This window comes from Dreissena polymorpha, chromosome 7 (genome assembly GCF_020536995.1).
Source record: "Dreissena polymorpha isolate Duluth1 chromosome 7, UMN_Dpol_1.0, whole genome shotgun sequence".
In the NCBI taxonomy this organism is placed as follows: Eukaryota; Metazoa; Mollusca; class Bivalvia; order Myida; family Dreissenidae; genus Dreissena; species Dreissena polymorpha.
The window spans coordinates 20,222,338-20,248,773 of record NC_068361.1 but is presented as its reverse complement, the minus strand read 5'-3'; the positions used below and the strand labels follow the sequence as shown (position 1 = coordinate 20,248,773).

General features: G+C 37.1%; 1 protein-coding gene across 4 annotated transcripts in view; it reads left to right on the top strand.

Moving 5' to 3' along the window:
* The window catches only part of LOC127838439 (guanine nucleotide exchange factor VAV2-like), a 141,060-nt gene that overhangs the window by 40,891 nt on the left and 73,733 nt on the right, over positions 1–26,436 (top strand). For all 4 annotated transcript variants that reach the window (XM_052366222.1, XM_052366221.1, XM_052366220.1 and 1 more), the window contains exon 4: positions 9,930–10,004. In XM_052366222.1, the coding sequence (XP_052222182.1) occupies positions 9,930–10,004 (75 nt within the window). The remainder of the gene's footprint in view (positions 1–9,929; positions 10,005–26,436) is intronic.

The window sequence follows — 26,436 nt, the reverse complement described above, 5'->3', positions numbered from 1 at the left end:
CTAATACCATGTTTATAATGGTTAAGGTCATATCAGTTGTGATATGATTTATTCCTTGCTGACTTAACTTGAGCTCCTAGCATTTGAATTTTGCAATTGGTTAAAAATTATTAAAGACTGCTTGTAGCTATTTTGACCTGACTAGAAAATAAAAGCTGATATCAACCTTTACAAGTAACAAGGTCATATCAGCATATACACATAGGCAGCTGATGGCCCATTCTGCCTTGCAATGGACCATATGAATCAAGCATGCTCCTTGGCCAATATTTTAAATTGAGGCTAGATGAAAGATTTAGAAAGTTTGTTGTTAAGCTCAAGTCTGCAGGACATTTTTCTGTTTGTGTGAAGATTATTAAGCTGTTTTTTCTATTTGTGTGAGAGTTATGTAGCATAATTTCATGTGCACCTAGTTGGAGACTTTTGTGTGGAATGTCATGTTTTGTGGTGTTTATATTGTTTTTTATGCCCTCGGATCGATAGATCGGGGGTATATTGTTTTTGGCCTGTCTTTCTGTCTGTCATTCTGTCATTCTGTCCCAAAACTTTACTGTAGAGTAAAGTTTTGCAATAACTTTTATAATATTGAACATAGCAACTTGATATTTGGCATGCATGTGTATCTCATGGAGCTGCTAATTTTGAGTGGTGAAAGGTCAAAGTCAAGGTCATCCTTCAAGGTCAAAGGTCGAAAAAAAAAGCAGCGCATTAGGGGGCATTGTGTTTTTGACTAACACATCTCTTGTTTTATTCATACAGGTCATATTGTTGTGTCCTGACATTTACATGGCTGATCTACCAAACTAAAGAATCAAATTCTAATTACTTTGGGTTGAATAAGTTTAGTTTTCATTTGACCTTTTGGCAAAAAATTAAGAATTAAGACAGTATTATAGTGGGACATTTTAAAGTTTTGGGTTTCCTGCATATAAGCCTAAAAGAAAATAAAGCAGGAAAATAATATTTGACTCTTAATCAATAGTTTATTGTTGGTTATGTAATGAAGACATTAACACTGAACACAATAATTTCCTGTTCTGTTTTGTCCAGATTATATATGGACCGTTGTCTGTGAAAGGGGGTTAAATGCATGTGTGTAAAGTCCCAGATTAGCCTGTGCAGTCTGCACAGTCCACATAGGCTTATCAGGGACAGCTTTTTCCGCCTTAACTGGAATTTTGCTGAGAAGAGACTTTTTGAAACAAAACATATAATAATAGCGGAAAGTGTTGTCCCAGTGGAAAGCCTGTGTTGAATGCACAGGCTAATTTGGGACAACACTTTACGCGCATGCATTAAACCCCCTTTTTCACAGAGCATGGCTCATATAAAGTTTGAACCAAGCAGAAGTAATTACACTGTAACTCCAATATAAAGCGCTCCGTTATAACGCTCAATCCAATATAACGCGGAGGGTGCTTGGATCCCATTTTTTCTCCAACCTTCCATTTTATTTCTGATTCAAATCCGTTATGCAACTTCATGTTTTTTCAGACTATTCAAAGATGGCGGCAATCACAGTCATGTGGATTGCTTTATTCTACCGTTCGTTGAACCGATTATAATCGCCTCGAGGTTAAACAACATTGACAGCTTGGTGTTAATCTGTTGTGTAATGTCAATAAAGGTGTGAAAAACTCGCGTGTCAGTGTTTATTACATGTATTCCTCATCAGAGCGGTATAATGCGATAATTTCCATAAGTTAAGTGCAAGCGGGATAGTTATACAATTCAAGTAATTCAAAATGATTGAAACATTCTTACTTTGATATGGTTGCAGTTTAACTATATTAAATGAGCGGCTGTGAAATATACTGCCTACTGTATAAAACAACTTTTTCTGTCATTTCATTATCATTCTAGTATTATGTCATTTAATCTTTCAGTTCGTGTATAAAAAATAAAATAATGCAGACGATTTATTTACATGCGAACGTAGTGTACCGGCAATTGTTAACAGAGTTTCACTTTCATTTTCGCGCGGTATCAGAAAGTCCCCGGGAAACAAGTTTTTTGCATGTGTATGACGCAATAAAACAATTTTTTGTACATGAGTCGTATTGCATTCAATCTAAATTTAAAGTCGCTCGTCCAATAAAAGCTCTGCCCCATAATGCACTGTACTCTTAACACTTCTGAAAATGGCATATATGCGTACGGTTGTGTTTACGAATTTCTTAAACATATATCGTCATTAATGTTCAAGATTATTTTTTTTAAGTGATGTTGCAATTTTATTGGATTATCGGATAAATGTGCACATAAGAAAAGCGGTATGTATACTGTTATCGATACGATTCGGTTTATATGCATGTATTTGCGTCAACACAGCATGGCAATATACATGACCTATATTATAGGCTATTCTATACCTGTTTTTTTTATAGCGCCCTGCAGTAAATGAGCTCAAAACCTATAACGCGGATCCGTTATAACGCTGTTTCGCGGCTTGGACCCCATTGACCGCGCTATATTGGAGTTACAGTGTATTATCATTACACTAGTGTGTATGCACTAAACAATATATAAAATGGTAGGGACAATTCAAGTTAAGACATGCTTATATTAAATATTATTTTAGAAACAAAATAATTCAGTATTCTTTATTATAGAACAATCAAGCCATGAAATGTTTGGATCACGGCATTCTATAGATAGTTACTAACTGTCAACGTTTTGCAACCATTTGTAGCCAGGGCTTTTTTTCCTGATAAAACAGGCAATAGGGGTAAATAGGCATCTTTCCCTTGCAAAATGCTTTTTTAAAAGTCATGCATGTTGTATTTTTTTCTACCAAAGTCCTTCAAGTCCTTTTGTTTCCCTTTAAAAATATTGCCCAAAATGTGGAGAAATTTTTATTATAAGATGAGTTTTAGCCTCAACATTATATTCTACCAAATATTGATGGCTGTAGTTATATAGGGATTTTCCTGAAAGTTTGTATGTTTGTTAGTGCACTGTGCGTATGAGGTAAAACTAAAATGACATGTTGCGTATGGCAACAATAATGATCCCTTAAAAGCTTTAATACATGAATAAGAGCTCCCACTGGCTCAAAACTTTCTTCCAAACTTCCAAATTTTCAAATCTGTATACATGGGCTAATTTTGCAAATGGCAGAGAAGACCCTGCAGAAATAGATGATGTCTTTGAAAACTTTCAACACAACCACATTCTGACATGGGCACTGACCTATTTTTAAAATTGACCTGTTTTTGAACGTAGAATTATTCAGGAGGTCACAAAATGTTTGTTAACCCTAAAATGGAGCATTTTGTCAAACATAAATAATGATTTGCTACAAAGCTGTAATGCTTAAATGGATGATATTATTAAACAAGGTTGACACACCCACATCGTCTGAAAGCATTTGACATTGACCTTGCCCTTCTGTTTGGACTTTCAAGGGCAGATTCTTGGTTAACCCAAATGATGTGTTTTTTCCGACATCATTCCGCTTGCTACAAAGTTTTGGTACAAGCATGGATGTTATCTATGTACCTTCTTATCATGCAAACCACATGTCTTGACCTCATTTTGACCCTAACATTCTCAATATGCACACCCACATCTCCTGACCTCATTTTGACCCTGACATTCTCAACTTGCACACCCACATCTCCTGATCATATTTTGACCCTGACATTATCAACATTCACACCCACAACTACTGACCTCATTTTGACCCTGACATTCTCAACGTGCACACCCACATCGCCTGACCTCACTTTGACCCTGACATTCTCAACATGCACACTCACATCGTCTGACCTCATTTTGACCCTAACATTCTCAACATGCATACCCACAACTCCTGACCTCATTTTGACACTGACATTCTCAACATGCATACCCACATCTCCTGACCTCATTTTGACCCTAACATGCTCAATATGCACACCCACATCTCCTGACCTCATTTTGACCCTGACATTCTCAACATTCACACCCACAACTCCTGACCTCATTTTGACCCTAACATTCTCAACATGCATACCCACATCTGACCTCATTTTAACCCTGACATTCTCAACATGCATACTCACAACTCCTGACCTCATTTTGTCTCTAACATGCTCAATATGCACACCCTCATCTCCTGACCTCATTTTGATCCTGACATTCTCAACATGCACACCCACAACGCCTGACCCCGTTTTGACCCTGACATTCTCAACATGCACAACCACATCTGACCTCATTTTGACCCTAACATTCTCAACATGCACACCCACAACTCCTGACCTCACTTTGACCCTGACATTCTCAACATGCACACCCACAACTCCTGACCTCATTTTACCCTGACATTCTCAACATGCACACCCACATATCCTGACCTCATTCTTACCCTGACATTCTCAACATGCACACCCACATCTCCTGACCTCATTTTGACCCTGACATACTCAACATGCACACCACATCTCATGGTCGTATTTTGACCCTGACTTTCTCAATATTCACACCCACAACTACTGACCTCATTTTGACCTTGACATTCTGAACATGCACATCCACATCTTTTGACCTCATTTTGACCCTGACATTGTCAACATGCACACCCACATCTCCTGATCTCATTTTGACCCTTACATTCTCAACATGCACACCCACATCTCCTGACCTTATTTTGATCCTGACATTCTCAACATGCACTGCCACATCTCCTGACCTCATTTTGACCCTGACATTCTCAACATGCACACCACATCTCATGATCATAGTTTGACCCTGACATTCTCAACATTCACACCCACAACTACTTACCTCATTTTGACCCTGACATTCTCAACATGCACATCCACATCTTTTGACCTCATTTTGACCCTGACATTCTCAACATGCACACCCACATCTCCTGATCTCATTTTGACCCTTACATTCTCAACATGCACACCCACATCTCCTGACCTCATTTTGATCCTGACATTCTTAACATGCACACCCACATCTCATGACCTCATTTTGACCCTGACATTCTCAACATGCACACCACATCTCATGATCATATTTTGACCCTGACATTCTCAACATTCACACCCACAACTACTGACCTCATTTTGACCCTGACATTCTCAACATGCACATCCACATCTCCTGACCTCATTTTGACACTGACATTCTCAACATGCACACCCACATCTCCTGACCTCATTTTGACCCTGACCTTCTCAACATGCACACCCACATCTCCTGACCTCATTTTGACCCTGACATTCTCAACATGCACACCCACATCTCCTGACCTAACTTTGACCCTGACATTCTCAACATGAACACCCACATCTCCTTATCATATTTTGACCCTGACATTCTCAGCATTCACACGCAATACTCCTGATCTCATTTTGACCCTGACATTCTCAACATGCACACGGGGTCCACATCTCCTGATCTCACTTTGACCCTGACATTCTCAACATGCACACCGGGTCCATATCTCCTGACCTCATTTTGACCCTGACATTCACAACATGCATACCCACATCTCCTGACCTCATTTTGACCCTTAAATTCTCAACATGCATACCCACAACTCCTAACTTTATTTTTACCCTGACATTGTCAACATGCAAACCCACAACTCCTGACCTCATTTTGACCCTTATATTCTCAATATGCACACCCACATCTCCTGACCTCATTTTGATCCTGACATTCTCAACATGCACACCCACAACTCCTGACCTCATTTTACCCTGACATTCTCATAATGATTACCCACATCTTCTGACCTCATTTTGACCCTGACATTCTCAACATGCACACTCACATCTCCTGACCTCATTTTGACCCTGATATTCTCAACAGCACACCCACAACTCATGACCTCATTTTACCCTGACATTCTCAACATGCAGACCCACACCTCCTGACCTCATTTTGACCCTCACATTATCAACATACACACCCACATCTCCTGACCTCATTTTGACCCTGACATTCTCAACATGCACACCCACATCTCCTTACCTCATTTTTACCCTGACATTCTGAACTTGCACACCCACATCTCCTTACCTCATTTTGACCCTGACATTCTCAACATGCACACCCACATCTCCAGACCTCATTTGACACTGACATTCTCAACATGCATACCCACATCTCCTGACCTCATTTTGACCCTGACATTCTCAACATGCATTCTCACATCTCCTTTCCTCATTTTGACCCTGACATTCTCAACGTGCACACCTACATCTCCTGACCTCATATTGACCCTGACATTCTCAACATGGACACCCACATCTCCTGACCTCATTTTTACCCTGGCTTTTTCAACATGTGCACCCCTTTCTCCTTACCTCATTTTGACCCTGGCATTTTCAACATGCACACCCACATCTCCAGGCCTTATGTTGACCCTTACATTCTCAACATTCACAGCCACATCTCCTGACCTCATTTTGACCCTGACATTCTCAACATGCATACCCACATATCCTGTCCTTATTTTGACCCTTTCATTTTCTACATTCACACCCACAACTACTGACCTCATTTTGACCTAAACATTTTCAATATGCACATCCACATATCCTGACCTCATTTTGATCCTAACATTCACAACATGCACAACCACATCTCCTGACCTCATTTTGAACCTAACATTCTCAACATGTACACCCACATACCCTGACCTCATTTTGACCCTGACATTCTCAACATTCACACCCACATCTCCTGATCCCATTTTGACCCTGACATTCTAAACATGCACACCCACATCTCCTGACCTCATTTTGACCCTTACATTCTCAATGTGCACACCTATATCCCCTGACCTCATTTTGACCCTGACATTCTCGACGTGCACACCCACATCTCCTGACCTCATTTTACCCTGACATTCTCAACATGCACATTCACATCTTCTGACCTTATTTGACCCTAACATTCTAAACATGCACATCCACAACTACTGACCTCATTTGACCTTAACATTCTCAATATGCACATCCACATCTCCTGACCTCATTTTGATCCTAACATTCACAACATAACCACATCTCCTGACCTCATTTTGAACCTAACATTCTCAACATGCACACCCACATCCCCTGACCTCATTTTGACCCTGACATTCTCAACATTCACAGCCACATCTCCTGATCCCATTTTACCCTGACATTCTTAAAATGCACACCCATATCTCCTGACTTCATTTTGACCCTGACATTCTCACCAACGGTACCCACATCTACTGACCTCATTTTCACCCTGTAATTCTGAACATGCAAACCCACAACTACTGACCTCAATTTGACCCTGACTTTCTCAACATTCACACCCACATCTCCTGATTTCATTTTGATCCTGACATTCTCAACATGCACACCCACATCTCCTTACCTCATTTTGACCCTGACATTCTCAACATGCACACGCACATCTCCTGATCATATTTTGACCCTGACATTCTCAACTTGCACACCCATATCTCCTGACCCCATTTTGACCCTGACATTCCCAACATGCGCATCCACATCTGACCTCATTTTGACCCTGACATTCTCAACATGCACACCCACATCTGACATAATTTGACCTTAACATTCTCAATATGCACATCCACATCTGACCCCATTTTGACCCTGACATTCTCAACATGCGCACCCACATCTCCTTACCTCATTTGACCCTAACATTCTCAGCATGCACATCCACATCTGACCTCATTTTGACCCTGACATTCTTAACATGCACAACCACATCTGACCTCATTTTGACCCTGACATTCTCAACATTCACACCCACATCTCCTGACCTCATTTGACCCTAACATTCTCAACATGCACATCCACATCTGACAACATTTTCACCCTGACATTCTCAATATGCACATCCACATCTCTTGACCTCATTTTGACCCTGACATTCTCAACATGCACACCCGCATCTCCTGACTCCATTTTCACCCTGACATTCTCAACATGCACACCCACATCTCCTGACCTCATTTGACACTGACATTGTCAACATGCACACCCACATCCCCTGACCTCATTTTGACACTGACATTCTCAACATGCACACCCACATCTACTGACCTCATTTTGACCCTGACATTCTCAACATGCACATGCACATCTCCTCATCTCATTTGACACTGACATTCTCAACATGCACATCCACATCTCCTGACCTCATTTCGACCCTGACATTCTCAACATGCACATGCACATCTCCTGACCTCATTTGACCCTGACATTCTCAACATGCACATCCACATCTCCTGACCTCATTTGACCCTGACATTCTCAACATGCACATCCACATCTCCTGACCTCATTTGACACTGACATTTTCAACATGCACAACCACATCTCCTGACCTCATTTTGACCCTGACATTCTCAACATTCACCCCACATCTCCTGACCTCATTTGACCCTAACATTCTCAACATGCACATCCACATCTGACCTCATTTTCACCCTGACATTCTCAATATGCACACCCACATCTCTTGACCTCATTTTGACCCTGACATTCTCAACATGCACACCCGCATCTCCTGACCCCATTTTCACCCTGACATTCTCAACATGCTCACCCACATCTGCTGACCTCATTTGACACTGACATTCTCAACATGCACATCCACATCTCCTGACCTCATTTTGACCCTGACATTCTCAACATGCACACCCACATCTCCTGACCTCATTTTGACACTGACATTCTCAACATGCACACCCACATCTCCTGACCTCATTTTGACCCTGACATTCTCAACATGCACATCCACATCTCCTGACCTCATTTGACACTGACATTCTTAACACGCACATCCACATCTGACCTCATCTGACACTGACATTCTCAACATGCACATCCACATCTCCTGACTTCATTTGACACTGACATTCTCAAAATGCACATCCACATCTCCTGAACTCATTTGACCCTGACATTCTCAACATGCACACCCACATCTCCTGACCTCATTTTAACCCTGACATTCTCAACATGCACATCCACATCTCCTGACCTAATTTGACACTGACATTCTTCACATGCACATCCACATCTCCTGACCTCATTTGACACTGACATTGTCAACATGCACATCCACAACTACTGACCTCATTTTGACCCTTACATTCTCAACATGCACACCCACATCTCCTGACCTCATTTTGACCCTGACATTCTGAACATGCACACCCACATCTCCTGACCTCATTTTGACCCTGACATTCTGAACATGCACACCCACATCTCCTGACCTCAATTTAACCCTGGTATTGATCCTATTTTTTAGACTCCAGCAACATTGACAATGATTTAATATTGACAAGGCTTCCTGTAGAAGCATTTGCATTTATTCATGGGAGCATCTTTTTAGTTCTCCATTAATTAATTATTTCTGACAACTCTGCAGAAGTCCCTTTTACAAAGGTGATTTAGTCATGGGGCTCATTTGTTTTACTTCATTTTATAACCATAGGGGTCTTTGTTTGACATTCTTGACAGACTAATTCCGATCATTAAAACCTTGGGAATTAAATGCAACGCAGTTTACCATGTTTCATGGAATAAAAAGCCCTGGATGTATTATATGATGCCCTGGATGCAGGTGCATAGGAGCCACACTATGTGAAAATGGTGTATGATGCATTGCAAATGTTTTGTCCCAGATTAGCCTGTGCAGCCTGCACAGGCTAATGAAGGACAACTGTTTCTTCTTTTATGGCATTTTTTTTGTTTAAAAGATTAGTCTCTTCTTAGCAAAAATCAAGTTTTAGGAAGAAAGTTTCATCCTTGATAAGCTTGTGCAGTCTGCACAGGCTAATCTGGGAGTATACTTTACGCACATGACCAGTTTTCCAAGAGTGTGGCCCATGGCATGTTATGCCCTGGAGGCATGTGCATTATGCCTTCAGAAGGAGCTAAAGTGAATGCGTTTGTTACTTGTAGAGGTTTTCCACCTAATAATTCCCGCGATGAAGACCAAGATGAAGACATTTATGGCAATCTTTCTAACATGGCCATGTAAGTAACCTTTGACTGTTGTCTTTACTAACAATGTCATGCTGTATTGTTTCCATGGCATGTACTGGATCTCATAATAAATGTGTTCCTGACCTTGTTATACTGTATAATTATGTTTTAATTGAAGAATACCAGTTTGGAGCTAAGACTTTAAGGTGCCTGAAGTTTTACTGGTTTGAAGCTTAAATAGCTAAGTGGCTCTAATGTCATTCTATATGTGCATTGAAGAAAAGAGTGTTTTAAAATTGTTTAGTGGATATTGCAAATTAATGCATTATGTGAACAATTCTTGAAGCTAAAACTATTACAGTGGTTTACGTAAGGGTTTGACCCTCACTGGCTTGGAGGGCAAGTTTCTTTGAATATTCACATGCCCCCCAGTGAAGAATGGTTGCACATTCTATAAGTTGATGTTTGATTGAAATCATTATATATAATTTTAATATATGAAATGCATAATTTAATTTAATCAAACATTTAATGTATTTTCGTTATCTGCTTTCTGAACTTGGGGTTGTCACATATCTTGGGCCATGTTGGACACAATGCTAAACAGAAGGCAGTTTGATTTGCTACTAAGATTCAAATGACCAAACTCAATCAGTTTTTCATAGACCTCATCAACATTAATATTCTCTAAGAAGAGAAAATGAATTTCAAAAAAGAAAGTTTAACATTCATTAGGCTTGAACTACGGTCTACCTACTTTGGAAAATCACGTACCCCAGCCTTTAAACAGGGAATGGGCAAGTGGGAGTCTGCTTAAGTAAACCACTGCAACCTTTTTTATGCTGTATGCATGCAGGGAAATTATACAAGTTTGGAGCTAAAAATGTTTAGTGAGTCTGACCCTTTTTTTGTATGCATTCAGATAGTGCAGAAAATACGAGTTTGGAGTTTATAACCAGTTAGTCTGTTTAACCCTGTGACGCTGAAAAATAAAACAACAAGGCATCAAGTGAAAATACGATCTTAGCTTTAACAATTAATTGGGATTAACCCTGTTCTAATGTTTGCATCAAGTAAAAGATAGATTTTGAAAGCTATAAACTTGTTTATTATGCCCCCCTTCAAAGAAGAGGGGGTATATTGCTTTGCACATGTCGGTCGGTCTGTCGGTATGTCGGTCGGTCGGTCCGTCCACCAGGTGGTTTCCGGATGATAACTCAAGAACGCTTAGGCCTAGGATCATGAAACTTCATAGGTACATTGATCATGACTCGCAGATGACCCCTATTGATTTTGAGGTCACTAGGTCAAAGGTCAAGGTCACTGTGACCCGAAATAGTAAAATGGTTTCCGGATGATAATTTAAGAACGCTGATGCCTAGGATCATGAAACTTGATAGGTAGATTGATCATGACTCGCAGATGACCCCTATTGATTTTCAGGTCACTAGGTCAAAGGTCAAGGTCACGGTGACCCGAAATAGTAAAATGGTTTCCGGATGATAACTCAAGAACGCTTATGCCTAGGATCATGAAACTTGATAGGTAGATTGGTCATGACTCGCAGATGACCCCTATTGATTTTCAGGTCAAAGGTCAAGGTCATGGTGACCCAAAATAGTAAAATGGTTCCGGATGATAACTCAAGAACGCTTATGCCTAGGATCATGAAACTTGATAGGTAGATTGACCATGACTCGCAGATGATCCCTATTGATTTTGAGGTCACTAGGTCAAAGGTCAAGGTCACAGTGACCCGAAATATTAAAATGGTATCCGGATGATAACTCAAGAACGCTTATGCCTAGGATCATGAAACTTGATAGGTAGATTGATCATGACTCGCAGATGACCCCTATTGATTTTCAGGTCACTAGGTCAAAGGTCAAGGTCACTGTGACCCGAAATAGTAAAATGGTTTCCGGATGATAATTTAAGAACGCTTATGCCTAGGATCATGAAACTTGATAGGTAGATTGATCATGACTCGCAGATGACCCCTATTGATTTTCAGGTCACTAGGTCAAAGGTCAAGGTCACGTTGACCCGAAATAGTAAAATGGTTTCCGGATGATAACTCAAGAACGCTTATGCCTAGGATCATGAAACTTGATAGGTAGATTGGTCAAGACTCGCAGATGACCCCTATTGATTTTCAGGTCAAAGGTCAAGGTCACGGTGACCCAAAATAGTAAAATGGTTCCGGATGATAACTCAAGAACGCTTATGCCTAGGATCATGAAACTTGATAGGTAGATTGACCATGACTCGCAGATGATCCCTATTGATTTTGAGGTCACTAGGTCAAAGGTCAAGGTCACAGTGACCCGAAATATTAAAATGGTATCCGGATGATAACTCAAGAACGCTTATGCCTAGGATCATGAAACTTGATAGGTAGATTGATCATGACTCGCAGATGACCCCTATTGATTTTCAGGTCACTAGGTCAAAGGTCAAGGTCACTGTGACCCGAAATAGTAAAATGGTTTCCGGATGATAATTTAAGAACGCTTATGCCTAGGATCATGAAACTTGATAGGTAGATTGATCATGACTCGCAGATGACCCCTATTGATTTTCAGGTCACTAGGTCAAAGGTCAAGGTCACGTTGACCCGAAATAGTAAAATGGTTTCCGGATGATAACTCAAGAACGCTTATGTCTAGGATCATGAAACTTGATAGGTAGATTGGTCATGACTCGCAGATGACCCCTATTGATTTTCAGGTCAAAGGTCAAGGTCACGGTGACCCGAAATAGTAAAATGGTTTCCGGATGATAACTCAAGAACACTTATGCCTAGGATCATGAAACTTGATAGGTAGATTGACCATGACTGGCAGATGATCCCTATTGATTTTGAGGTCACTAGGTCAAAGGTCAAGGTCACAGTGACCCGAAATATTAAAATGGTATCCGGATGATAACTCAAGAACGCTTATGCCTAGGATCATGAAACTTGATAGGTAGATTGATCATGACTCGCAGATGACCCCTATTGATTTTCAGGTCACAAGGTCAAAGGTCAAGGTCACAGTGACCCGAAATATTAAAATGGTTTCCGGATGATAACTCAAGAACGCTTATGCCTAGGATCATGAAACTTGATAGGTAGTTTGATCATGACTGGCAGATGACCCCTATTGATTTTCAGGTCACTATGTCAAAGGTCAAGGTCATGGTGACCCAAAATAGTAAAATGGTTTCTGGATAATAACTCAAGAACGCTTATGCCTAGGATCATGAAACTTCATAGGTACATTGATCATGACTGGCAGATGACCCCTATTGATTTTCAGGTCAATAGGTCAAAGGTCAAGGTCACAGTGACAAAAAACATATTTACAAAATGGCTGTCACTACAACTGAGAGCCCATATGGGGGGCATGCATGTTTTACAAACAGCCCTTGTTGCAATAAGATTTAAATTGTTATTTATTCTCTTTACTTGAAAAGTATAAGTAAAACATGTATCTTAAATCTTAACCCATTCATGCCTAGCGTCCTGAAAAAAGGACATTGCAAACAGCGTAAACCCAGATGAGACGCCACATGATGCGGCGTCTCATCTGGGTCTACGCTGTTTGCTTAAATGACTCTCTGTAAGAATTGTTCAAAATATAGAGATAAATATAGTAGACATCCCTAATTTTGGAAATACGTGGATCCAACTTAGAAGGATGGGAGAGTCCACTGGGCATAAATGGGTTAATATACACATCAGTAATCTCAAACATGGAGATGTAGTATGAAAACCATGTCATTTTTCTGAAAATCCCCCCCAAAATATGTTAGTGATGTGTTGTTATTTTTATTGATGATAAAAGATGTCGAAACTAGATTCATAATAATGTAACATATACACAACAAATTGTTTAAACAAATCTAGCTTTAGGTAAAGCTCTTTCAACTTCCTGTACTTCAAAGGTGTATGTGATTTATGTAGTGAAGCTATTGAAAGGCTCCTATGAAAAGTTTCTCCTGAAACTTGTTTGTAGTGTGTGTTTTTCCACCATAATGGTAATGGGGCCCGGGTTCATTTGAATTGGGGAAAAACATGATATTTGACGAAAATTGGGAAACAAGTGTTGTTGATTTTTTGTTAACAAATACTTAAAAATTGAGAATAAAAGTGAAAATATAATATTTACTAGGGTTCAACTTATAGAGATGGATTTAAGATGAATTAAATGTTCACAGATACTGATTTTTTTATTTTATAAATCTTCAAATTTTGAGGTCATATTAATTTTTGGGAAAAGATATACTTTTTATCCATTGGGAATCGGTCCTTCTACAGGACCGGATTTTGAAAACACAAAAAACACTGGCATAAGGAAGTGCAAAAATGTTGTTTGTAAAATTGCCATAGTTTTCAACCTGCCTTCCACCAATATGAATTGTATTGTTGACATACAAAATCTAAATGATATCATTCAGATACGCTCACCAGGTAATGTTTTATTACAATGCAAATCTTCTGAAAAACTGAAAATATCTTGTACATTACTGTATATTCTCTGAAATACATGTACATATTCTTAGTCATATTATGAAAAAGACGGTTTTTATTACCTACAAAACAAGTTTGTCCTAAATAAATATCACTTTTTGTTCAAATATTTTCAAATTACTCAATTACTATTGATTGGGCCATCATAAACTTGAATTTACCTGAGAAACTGCTTTAAATCATAAAACATTCAGAAAATTTTAAACAAAGGTAACAATCTTATCCAATTCTTGTTATTGAAACATTGACCCCGTAAACCTCTTTCTACTGTTTTTTTACGTCATTATCTTCTTTAATAAGAATTAGCAACAGCAGATTCCCATTTGGTTTACAGCCAAATACCTGCAATAAAAGTTTTTTAAAATCGTTTGCCACGCTATACAGATTGAATTAATTACTGTGGAAATCTGTTGTTCTGTAATTGAGGAAACTATTACATCATATCAATTAGATTCTATGGTAAGACAAACTAATGGAAGCTCCGAGTTTTGAATTTCCAGGTTTTCTACCAGTCTTGAACAAAAACATTTTTTGTTGAAAGGTCTTTAAGGGCACCTGATTTAACAAAGATCTTTAATTAAGAAATTTAAGTTAAATTTGAATAAACTTCAATAATACTTCCTGTTCTTTTCTTCAGGTAATTCAGAGGAAAAACAGCCTTTGCTTTTCTAGTAAATAACTAAGACAGCTAAAAACAAAATTCTTGCATGGATGATTACCGTATTTTCCCTCGTATAGCGCGCGGTTTTTTACCTCCAAATTTCAAAAAAAAAAGTTTGTGCGCGTTATACATTGATACAACGCTATCCTGGCTGCTTAATTGCAAAAATATTATTGTCATAATCGTAAATATTTATAATAGCCGCCATTTTTTTATTCCAGAAAACTACACCCTATAATCTTACAGACTGAAGGGTCGTTGTCGAAATAACAAAAAGTCGGTAACGGCAGATATGAACGGGGTAGCATTAGTTATTTACAAAAAATAAAATGTTTGAATAAAGTATGGGAACATTTATTTGTCTGTGTTTGTGGACTTCTACGGCCATTTTCGGTCCGATTAGGCAGCTTATGTTAGACTGGTAAAGGTATTTGGTCTTTTTTGCAGGTAACTGTAGTTGTGAACAGGGACTTCTTAAGTGTGTTCCAGTTTGGTTCAGGTTTTTGGCGCCTTCATTGTTCATCACATTCACGCCTTTGTAGTGCGACAAAAAATAACCCAACTTGTCCAACATAATAGACTGCCAGTTTTATGTCAATGCTGACATATCTCAACAACTGTTGCCCTGTCTCCCATGCGCCACGAACATTTTCTTCAGCATTCAAATTTAAAGCCCATGCTTTCCACAAGGAAAAATGATACACTGTACATGAATTCTTATTTTCTCACGTTTTACACGAAATGCACGTGGACTGTAAATCTGTTGCTAGAAAATTACAAAATTGTCAGAAAAGTATAGTGCTATGCAACCCATGCTCCTAATCATAATGACGCTTCATATGTTGAGTGCTTAATTAAGCTTTCCAGTGCCCCGGATTATTGGATTGCGCAATAGTAAAATGGCAGCCATTTTCGGTCCGATTTGGTGGTTTTATTGTCTTTAAATATTTTTTTCTGCATTTTGGCATTAATAAAACAGCCTGCGCGCTATACATGGGTGCGCGCTATACAAAGTAAATTTCAGTAGGTAAAGCTCAAGCAGTTTGCTTCTATGTATGACTGATTAAGCTTATTGAAATGACTGTACAAGCTCCTATCAAAATGTAAATGACAAGACAGCTTTAAAAATTGCTTCTATAACTGACAAGAGAAAATGCCTAACGCATTGATATTATGAAATACTTGGAAGGCTATAAACTATTTGCATATTTAAATGACTTGGGGAAACTAAAAAACTAACTGTATATATAAATTTTGACAACTTTTGTTGTGTGTTTGTTGTCAAGATAAGTTGTTAAGAAGTGTTTTGTTTATAAGCGTTTTGTTTATATATTATACAGTTATTTGGAATGCGATTTGTTCATTGAATTGTCTTTTGAAAATTGAATATTGAACTCGATTAATTTTGATGAAACGACTCCTTGATGTAGTTTAACTTTTCCTGTGAGAGGTTTGGGAGGAAGCCGGACTGCAACGCCAAATAGAAAAACACCATTTATTTACAAAGCAGGAATGCAGTCAAATATACAAATACAATACACAAATTACTTAAAATCACTAATACACAATTATTTCGGGAATAAGTCAAATTTAAGTCTATAGAGCCACTCGCTTTGAAAGTAAATATTAATATACTTAAACTGTAACAAACATAATTATTAAATTGATATAAATTAACAGACTTAATTCTATTGCATTGAAATAGTAATACAATTAATGTAAGTATGCATGTTTTATTTCATAACTGACTTATCATTGAAACTGACAAAAATTCTGAATAAATCATTATATTACCATAAAACAGTTAAGTATTTGAAACTTGAAGTAAAACAAATTTAAATTAAATATAATGTAGTAAAATCAGTTTCTTACCTGCAACGCCAAGTAGAAAAACACCATTTATTTACAAAGAAGGAATGCAGTACGGATGGAGGTCTGCATTTCCTTTTTATACTAGTTTGGTGTAACCTAGGAATTTGTTGCATAATTGGCATTACCAGGTGGTTATAGAAAGCCAATACAGAAAACATTTGTTGTCAAAACAAATCCACAATAAACAACACTATTATAAAGGAACCTTGATAAATAAGTAATACATATTGCATCATTAAAATGTTTGTTGATTGGCATCGAATGTTGTACCAATACAATGACAAAGGCTATGAGACAAACTTGTTAATAACAACCATTAATCTTATATCAGTAAGAATGCATTATAACAGATTTCTTAGTTCAAGTAAATGCTTATTACAAATGTCTTTGTACATGGATCCACAATAAGCTGTGAAACTGTAAAGTTATGCCATAAGCTTTATAAGCATTATTGAGAAAATTGGAAATATGCAATGAGCTTTTATAATCATTATTGATAAAATTAGAAAGTTTCAATATTAGTAACAACCTGGAGGCAAATTTTAAGGGACAAATCCCTATGAAAAAATGACTAACAAAACTCCAAACTAGCAGCATATATAAATGACTAGGGTTTCACTCCAGACTAGCTGTTTATAAAAATGACTAGGGTCACACGCCAAATATGCTGTTTATATAAATGACTAGGGTCTCACTCCAAACTAGCTGTTTATATAAATTATTAGGGTCTCACGCCAAACTAGCTGTTTATATAAATGATTAGGGTCACACGCCAAACTAGCTGTATATACAAATTACTAGGGTCACACGCCAAACTAGCTGTTTATATAAATGACTAGGGTGTCACTCAAAACTGGCTGCATATGTAAATGACTATGGAAACTCCAAACTAGCTCCAAACTAGCTGTCATACATGCCATACGTCCCGGATTGTCCGGGACAGTCCCGGAAATGAAAAACTTGTCCCGCTGTCCCGGAAGTCTGTCAAATGTCCCGGAATTCACAAAATCCATATATACATGTACCTTATCTTAGGCTTAACTGCACCTCGAATCTGTGTATATCTGACAATGCCTACCCGAATAGGCAGACTACGCTACGTGTCAAAATCGATCAATTAACAGGGGTCCTGTTACATCGATTGTCTCACGTTCGCGGTCAAACCGAAAAGGCGGCATTGTTTAATGTGGTTGTTAATTGACTTTAATCTACTACGTCATTATTTCCCGCTGCGTAAAGGCAAATGATAGTTGTTCACACATCTGAAGTCCAATATGTGACTGTCCGGATTTTAAGTTGACGATCTACCGGTACTGTTTTCTTGTATTTGTTTTATTAACCAGGTTTTCCGAAGGAAAAAACTTGTTATTAGATTGGCGAATGCGGGCGGGCTGGCTGGCTGGCTGGCTGGCTGGCGGGCTGGCGGGCGGGCGGAACAAGCTTGTCCGGGCCATAACTATGTCGTTCATTGTCAGATTTTAAAATCATTTGGCACATTTGTTCACCATCATTGGACGGTGTGTCGCGCGAAATAATTACGTCGATATCTCCAAGGTCAAGGTCACACTTTGAGTTCAAAGGTCAAAAATGGCCATAAATGAGCTTGTCCTGGCCATAACTATGTCATTCATTGTGAGATTTTAAAATCATTTGGCACATTTGTTCACCATCATGGGACGGTGTGTCGCACGAAAGAATCACGTCAATATCTCCAATGTCAAGGTCGCCACGACTAAAAATAGATTTTTTTTAAAAACAAACTTACAAAGGGGGTTTATTTTGTTTGTTCATTTCAAAAGTTCAGTTTGAGTTTTCTCCCTTTTTTCAGATTTTTTTTTCACAATGAAAACCTGGTTTTGTGACAATTTTGTCCCTTGTTGTGATTGATTGTATTGTGAATTGATTTGAGTTGACGATCTAACGGTACTGTATTGTTGTATTTTTTATTATATAAATGTTATAAATGAATTAAGGCATATCAACAACTACGCGTTACACACCGGTCTTAATAACAATAACGCAGTGACGTCACCATCTATGTTTAGAACGCTTGCACTGAAAACACGTGGCTTGTATCTAGTAACGAAAGTAGTAATGCTAATTTGACGTTAATAGATCAAGTGTATTTCGGATCAGCTTTCGAACTTTTGCAATTAACGATGCGAAACAAAAAAAAAAACGTACCAAAAATGCATATGTCTATAAATATCGCTACATTTTATACATGTCCCGGAAAATCGGCAAAAGTCCCGGACAATTTAACTCAATGTCCCGGCATTGGTCTGAAAAATTATGGCATGTATGCTAGCTGTATATATAAATGACTATGGAAACTTCAAACAAACTGTATATATAAATGACTAGGGTCACACTCCAAACTAATTGTATATAAAGATTACTATGGAAACTCCCTACAAGCTGTATACATAAATTACTATTGAAACTCCAAACTAGTTGTATTTAAAAATGACTATGGAAACTCCCAACTAGTTGTATTTAAAAATGACTATGGAAACTCCAAACTAGCTGTATATGTAATGACTGGTAGAACTCCAAACAAGCTTTTATATAAATGACCAGGGAAACTCAAAATTAGCTGTATATGTAAATGACTTAGGGAACTCCAAACTAGCTGTATATATAAATGACTTAGGGAACTCCAAACTAGCTGTATATATAATGACTTAGGGAACTCTAACCTAGCTGTATATATAAATGACCAGGGAAACTCAAAATTAGCTGTGATATAAATGACCTAGGGAACTCCAAACTAGCTGTATATATAATGACTTAGGGAACTCCAAACAAGCTGTTATATAAATGACCAGGGAAACTCAAAATTAGCTGTATATATAAATGACTAAGGAAACTCCAAACTAGCTGTATATATAATGACTTATGGAACGCCAACTAGCTGTATATATAAATGACTAAGGAAACTCCAAACTAGCTGTATATATAAATGACTTAGGGAACTCCAAACTAGCTGTACATATAAATGACTTAGGAAACTCCAAACTAGCTGTATACAGGGGTTCTGAAATATTTTAAGAGTCTACTTGTCCACAGACAAGTTGGACCCACAAATTCACTTGTCCGTACCAAAGAAGTACTTGTCCGTACTTTTAAGATAGATAAAGGAAAAGGTCATTACTAATTAAGCAAATACAAGCATACACTTTTGTTAACTTCTATTTTAAATTATAAACATAGTTAACTAGAAAATTCACATGAACAAAAATACAAGCAAGATGTGCATATAATAAGATCACGTTTAAGTCACACATGATACCATCTCGGATATTTAATAATCTCAACATGACTAGACAATTCACTTGAAATAAAATAATCTCCGTTAATTATAAGTTTATAAGTATCCGCTAATAAAGGAAACTCCTTACAAAGTTTACATTTACACACATCGGCAACGTTTTCAAGCCAAGGAAAATCAATTAGCCAAGACTCAACAAATTCTCGTTTCGCTTGGCGTCGTATGTTTATCATGTTCATACTTGGCTTTTCTCTTCTTTTCCGACGCCGAACTGATTTTATCATTGGTCTGATTAGCGTCATGGCTTGACGTTGAATTGGTTTTATTATATAAAAATCTATTGCAGGTCTTTAGAACATGTATGGGGCCATTTGCAATGTACGAAAAGTGTTATCTAATGCGTGATTGGCTGTTGCTATACACATGCGTGCTGGTTTCTCTATTAAAATTGTTTTCTTATGCGTGATTCACTGTTGCTATATATACTCGTGGACTGGTTTACTACATTAAATAATTATTATCAGAAATAACCTACCTCCAGTTGAAAGTGTGCAAATCCGCAGATTAATCATTAGCTATTTATATAAACTTTCGTTTTTGATTTTCGGAAAATAGAGTAGTTTCGTTCTCGAAAAAAAATTACCACGGAAATTTTACTTGTCCCCGGACAAGTCAGCTTTCAAAAACTGCTTGTCCGGAAAGGGAAATTGACGACTCGGACAACTCGGACAGCATATTTCAGAACCCCTGTGTATATATAAATGACTTAGGGAACTCCAAACTAGCTGTATATATAAATGACCAGGGAAACTCAAAATTAGCTGTTATATAAATGACTTAGGGAACTCCAAACTAGCTGTATATATAATGACTTAGGGAACTCCAAAAAGCTGTTATATAAATGACCAGGGAAACTCAAAATTAGCATATAAATGACTAAGGAAACTCCAAACTAGCTGTATATATAGTGACTTATGGAACTCCAAACTAGCTGTATATATAAATGACTTAGTGAACTCCAAACTAGCTGTATATATAAATGACCAGGAAAACTCAAAATTAGCTGTATATATAAATGACTAAGGAAACTCCAAACTAGCTGTATATATAATGACTTAGGGAACTCCAAACTAGCTGTATATATAAATGACTTAGGGAACTCCAAACTAGCTGTATATATAAATGACTAAGGAAACTCCAAACTAGCTGTACACTTCAACACCGTTATTTCGAACACCGATAATCCAAAGTCACCGCTATTTCGAAGTATTTATCGGGTCCCAATTTTGGTTCTTCTTTGTTTTATGTAACATTTGATTGTTAATCCGAACTTACTTAAACTAAAGAAATCGTTCATTCGAAGTGATTCTGTCGGTCCCAACACTATAATTCGCACCTAATTATCAATCTTTAAACCGAAGTCAAAACTGCAAAACACTGAGCGTTATTTCGCACCTTTGTCGTCTGTGCATGGCGCGTGAAAAGCCGATAATTACACCTTTGTCATCTGCGAGTAGCCTGTTAATTTTATTATGTCGTCAAAAGCGGATAATTCTGTAATTAGAGAAAAATAAAAAGAAGAAACGGAATTGTTTTATTCCTCCGTTTGTTACATGCAGAAATCTATTGCTATCTGACCATATAGTTCACGTTTTTAAGTAAAACAATTATTAATAGTAGCGTTTAACCGAACCATGTGAATTCCAGGCATGGCGAAATTAGAAAAAATCTGCCGGTCATCCGGACAGGCATTTCAGAAAATGTGCCGGTCCGGAGAAAATTTAGCCGGACCGTAAAGCAACAACAACTTAACTAGAAAATCCAAAAAGGGTTGCGATCACATCTTGATCTCTTTATTCAACCGGCCGTTAAATTGATTTTAATCGCTTAGAGGTTACACTGGCAGCTAATTGGTGTTAATCGGTTGTGTAATGTCAATCATGTTGTGAAAAATTCGCGTGTCAGTTTTTATTACATGTTTTCCCTATTAGAACGGTTCGGTGCGATAATTTCAATAACGTATGTGCAAGCCGAATAATTATCAAATTAAAGCTATTCGAAACGATTTAAACATTCTTACTTTAATATGATTGCAGTTTGGAGCGGCTGTTAAAATATACTGCGCACAGTACAAAACACGTTACCTGACATTTAATGATTAAGGCATTTCATTTTTCAGAACGTTTACTAGTAATTAATTAAATAAAAAAGACGATTTATTTACATGCAGTGTAATTGTTAACAGAGATTCATTTTCATTTTTGACCAGTATCAGAAAGTCCCCGGGAAGCACGTTTTTTTACATGGCACTGCATATGATGCAATAAAAACATTTCTTTGTACATGTATCGTATTGCATTCAATCTAAATTTAAATTCGCTCGTCCAATGAAAGCTCTTCCCCATAATGCACTGTACTCTTTACACTTATGAAAAATGGCGTATGCATATGGTTGTGTTGATCACTATACCATATTTTATTGTCCTTATCCTACTCGAAAAATATGTAAAAGCTATCAAGATCTTTTTTGTTAGAACGCAGTTGGCGATTTTGCAAACGAGTTTAAAGTAGGTGTTGTGTAACAAGTTGGATTTGCTAATTGTACGTAACAAACCTACAGCAAACATCAAAACAACGAGCGATTTCATTTTCATGATGTAGTAAGCGATTTGCTCTTCGAATTTTCAACTTGAAAAAAAAAAATTTGTTTGCAATCATTTCACATTTTGCCGGTCACCAGGACCGACATTCTTGTTAAACCTGCCGGACCAAATTGAAATCTGCCGGTCAGGACCGGCGGACCGGCAATTTCGCCAAGCCTGGAATTCCACAACGTTTTATTTTAACAGAATCAAAGAAGTTTTCTGTCAAATAATAATTTTGAATTATTGTTAATCCAAAGTTTTTTTAACGGTACTGACGACTTCGAAATAACGGTGTTGAAGTGTATATATAAATGACTTAGGGAACTCCAAACTAGCTGTATATATATATGACTTAGGGAACTCCAAACTAGCTGTATATATAAATGACTTAGGGAACTCCATACTAGCTGTATATATAGATGACTAAGGAAACTCCAAACTAGCTGTATATATAAATGACTAAGGAAACTCCAAACTAGCTGTATATATAAATGACCAGGAAAAACTCCAAACTAGCTGTATATATAAATGACTGGGGAAACTCCAAACTAGCTGTATATATAAATGCCTATGGAAACTCCAAACTTAAGCTGTACTTATATAATGACTGGGAAAACTCCAAACTAAATGTATATATAAATGACTATGGAAACTCCAAACTAGCTGTATATATAATGACTATGGAAACTCCAAACTTAGCTGTATATACATGTATAAATGATCAGGAAAAACTTCAAACTAGCTGTATATATTAATGACTGGGGAAACTCCAAACTAGCTGTATATTTAAATGACTAGAGAAACTCCAACTAAATGTATACATGTATATTCATGACGTGGGGAAAGTCCAAACAACATGCAGCTGTATATATATATATACATTTCTATGGAAACTATAATCTAGCTGCATATATAAATGACAATTGGAGCTTCAAACTAGCTGCATATAATAAGATTTCACAAAACTAATTGTGTATATAAATTACTGGGGAAATTCCATGCATATTACCTGTAAAATGGACCAAGGGAAAGCATTGAAAGAGTTTAGGGCATGTTTAAATAGAAACATTAGGTCCATGTATGTTATTATGCTTTGTGTCATGGACTTTGTTGTGTGCATTTGATATCATATTCTTGCAGAGTTTGTTTATAAACATTTACTGTCTAGCACAGAATCTTGTCTTTTTCTCAAGGGTATATTTTACTTTGTTATATTATTATTTGAAATATTCAATCCATTTTAAATTTTATTATTTCAAAATGTTCATTTGTTTACCTTATGTTAAATTGATTTTTTTGGTAAAAATAATTTGATTTACCCGGTATTTCTGTGTTTAAATTCATTTATGATTCTAACTAAATCTCTTTGTTATATTTAGGATTAAAAAATGACAGACATCCATGTTGTTTTATTTATTGATGCTTGAACATCATTAACCTATCATTGATTTTAAATTATAGATACTGATGACACTAACTTATGGTTAAGATTCTATTTTAAGGTGTATTGATGACACTTATCGATATGTTCTTAAGAAAAAATGTATTATTAATTGAACCTTAAGATTTCCTTTATAGATATTTTGATGACACAGATTGATACGGAAGCATCTATTTAAAGATTGATGACACTTTCTGATCATTAAAATTATAGTTTCAGTGATGACTTGAACAAATCATTGATATTCTATTTATAGATTCAGTGATTACACTTAGCTTTTAGATTATATTTATAGATTCAGTGATGACTCTAATTTATCCTTGAGATTCTATTTATAGATTCAATGATGTACCAGATGAGCAGGAAATTGTACATAAAACTGACGACGTGAAAAATGAGGAGAAAATTTATGATGATTTATGTTCGATAAAAAGAAGCGCTGGGTCACAGGTACTAGCTGTCAAAAAGTCATAACATAACTTACATTGTAACATGTTTTGTTCACACTCATATGCCCTGACATGTTTGCACAAGAAGACAAATAGGCTTGTTATTTGAAATGGACATGCCGTTGCCTTAACATATTCAAATAATAATTTAATGATGTCCAACCAATGCCAAAGCTGTTTGCCTTTTTGACTTCTTGGCACCAAACAAGAAAAGTAAGTAATGTCCAAATATAACTCAGTAGTTATCTCCCTTATATTGGAAGAAAGGTAAGGCGTGAGACTTATAACCTCCCTTTGCTAAATGAAGCAAATAAGGTTTTTAAAAGTACATCTGGCAAGATTAACTTCCCTTTGAAAGGAGAATGGTAAGTTTTGGTTAGTAGCATGAGTGTGACCCCACTCTGTTAAGGATCATACAGAGGACTAGAGAGTGGCATAAAAATGTTGGGCATGCAGAAATGTAGTTTATAATTCAAATTGCTTCAAAATGGGGCTGCAGTAAGATGCAATGGACTTCATCTTTGTACAAGTTGTATAACTGACGGACTGGGAGACCACTAAAATATCATATCCCAAATGTTGATTAAAGGTATAATTTAAAACTGACACTGGAAGAATGGATATCTTGTTATAAATCATTTCGGTAATATATTTACTCAACTAAATGAATTTTTGTAGGAAAATATTGTTGGATTTACAAAAAAGAAGCAAACAATTCCAAGAAGTTTGTTATTGGGTTTGAAGTTGTTTGTTTAATTGAAGTCTGAAGTAAAAGCATGATAGGGTAATTATTGTTTCTGATATGGGAAATTTATTATAGGCGTATCAGAAACAACTATTTTTATGCCAAATTCTCAATAATTATGTATCTGTGACTCAACCATTTTGTTTAGTTTGTTTAATTATGTATCTGTGACCCAACCAGCTTGTTTAGTTTGTTTAAGTTATGTTTCTGTGACCCAACCATTTTGTTTAGTTTGTTTAAGTTATGTATCTGTGACCCAACCAGCTTGTTTAGTTTGTTTAAGTTATGTATCTGTGACCCAACCAGCTTGTTTAGTTTGTGTAATTATGTATCTGTGACCCAACCAGCTTGTTTAGTTTGTTTAAGTTTCATATGATGATCCTAATCAAGCTTTGTCTGATTTTTATGTCCCCCACTATAGTAGTGGGGGACATATTGTTTTTGCCCTGTCTGTCTGTTGGTCTGTTGGTCTGTCTGTTTGCGCCAACTTTAACATTTTGCAATAACTTTTGCTATATTGAAGATAGCAACTTCATATTTGGCATGCATGTGCATCTCATGAAGCTGCACATTTTGAGTGGTGAAAGGTCAAGGTCAAGGTCATCCTTCAAGGTCAGAGGTCAAATATATGTGGCCAAAATCGCTCATTTTATGAATACTTTTGCAATATTGAAGATAGCAACTTGATATTTGGCATGCATGTGTATCTCATGGAGCTGCACATTTGAGTGGTGAAAGGTCAAGGTCAAGGTCATCCTTCAAGGTCAGAGGTCAAATATATGTGGCCAAAATCACTCATTTTATGAATACTTTTGCAATATTGAAGATAGCAACTTGATATTTGGCATGCATGTGCATCTCATGGAGCTGCTCATTTTGAGTG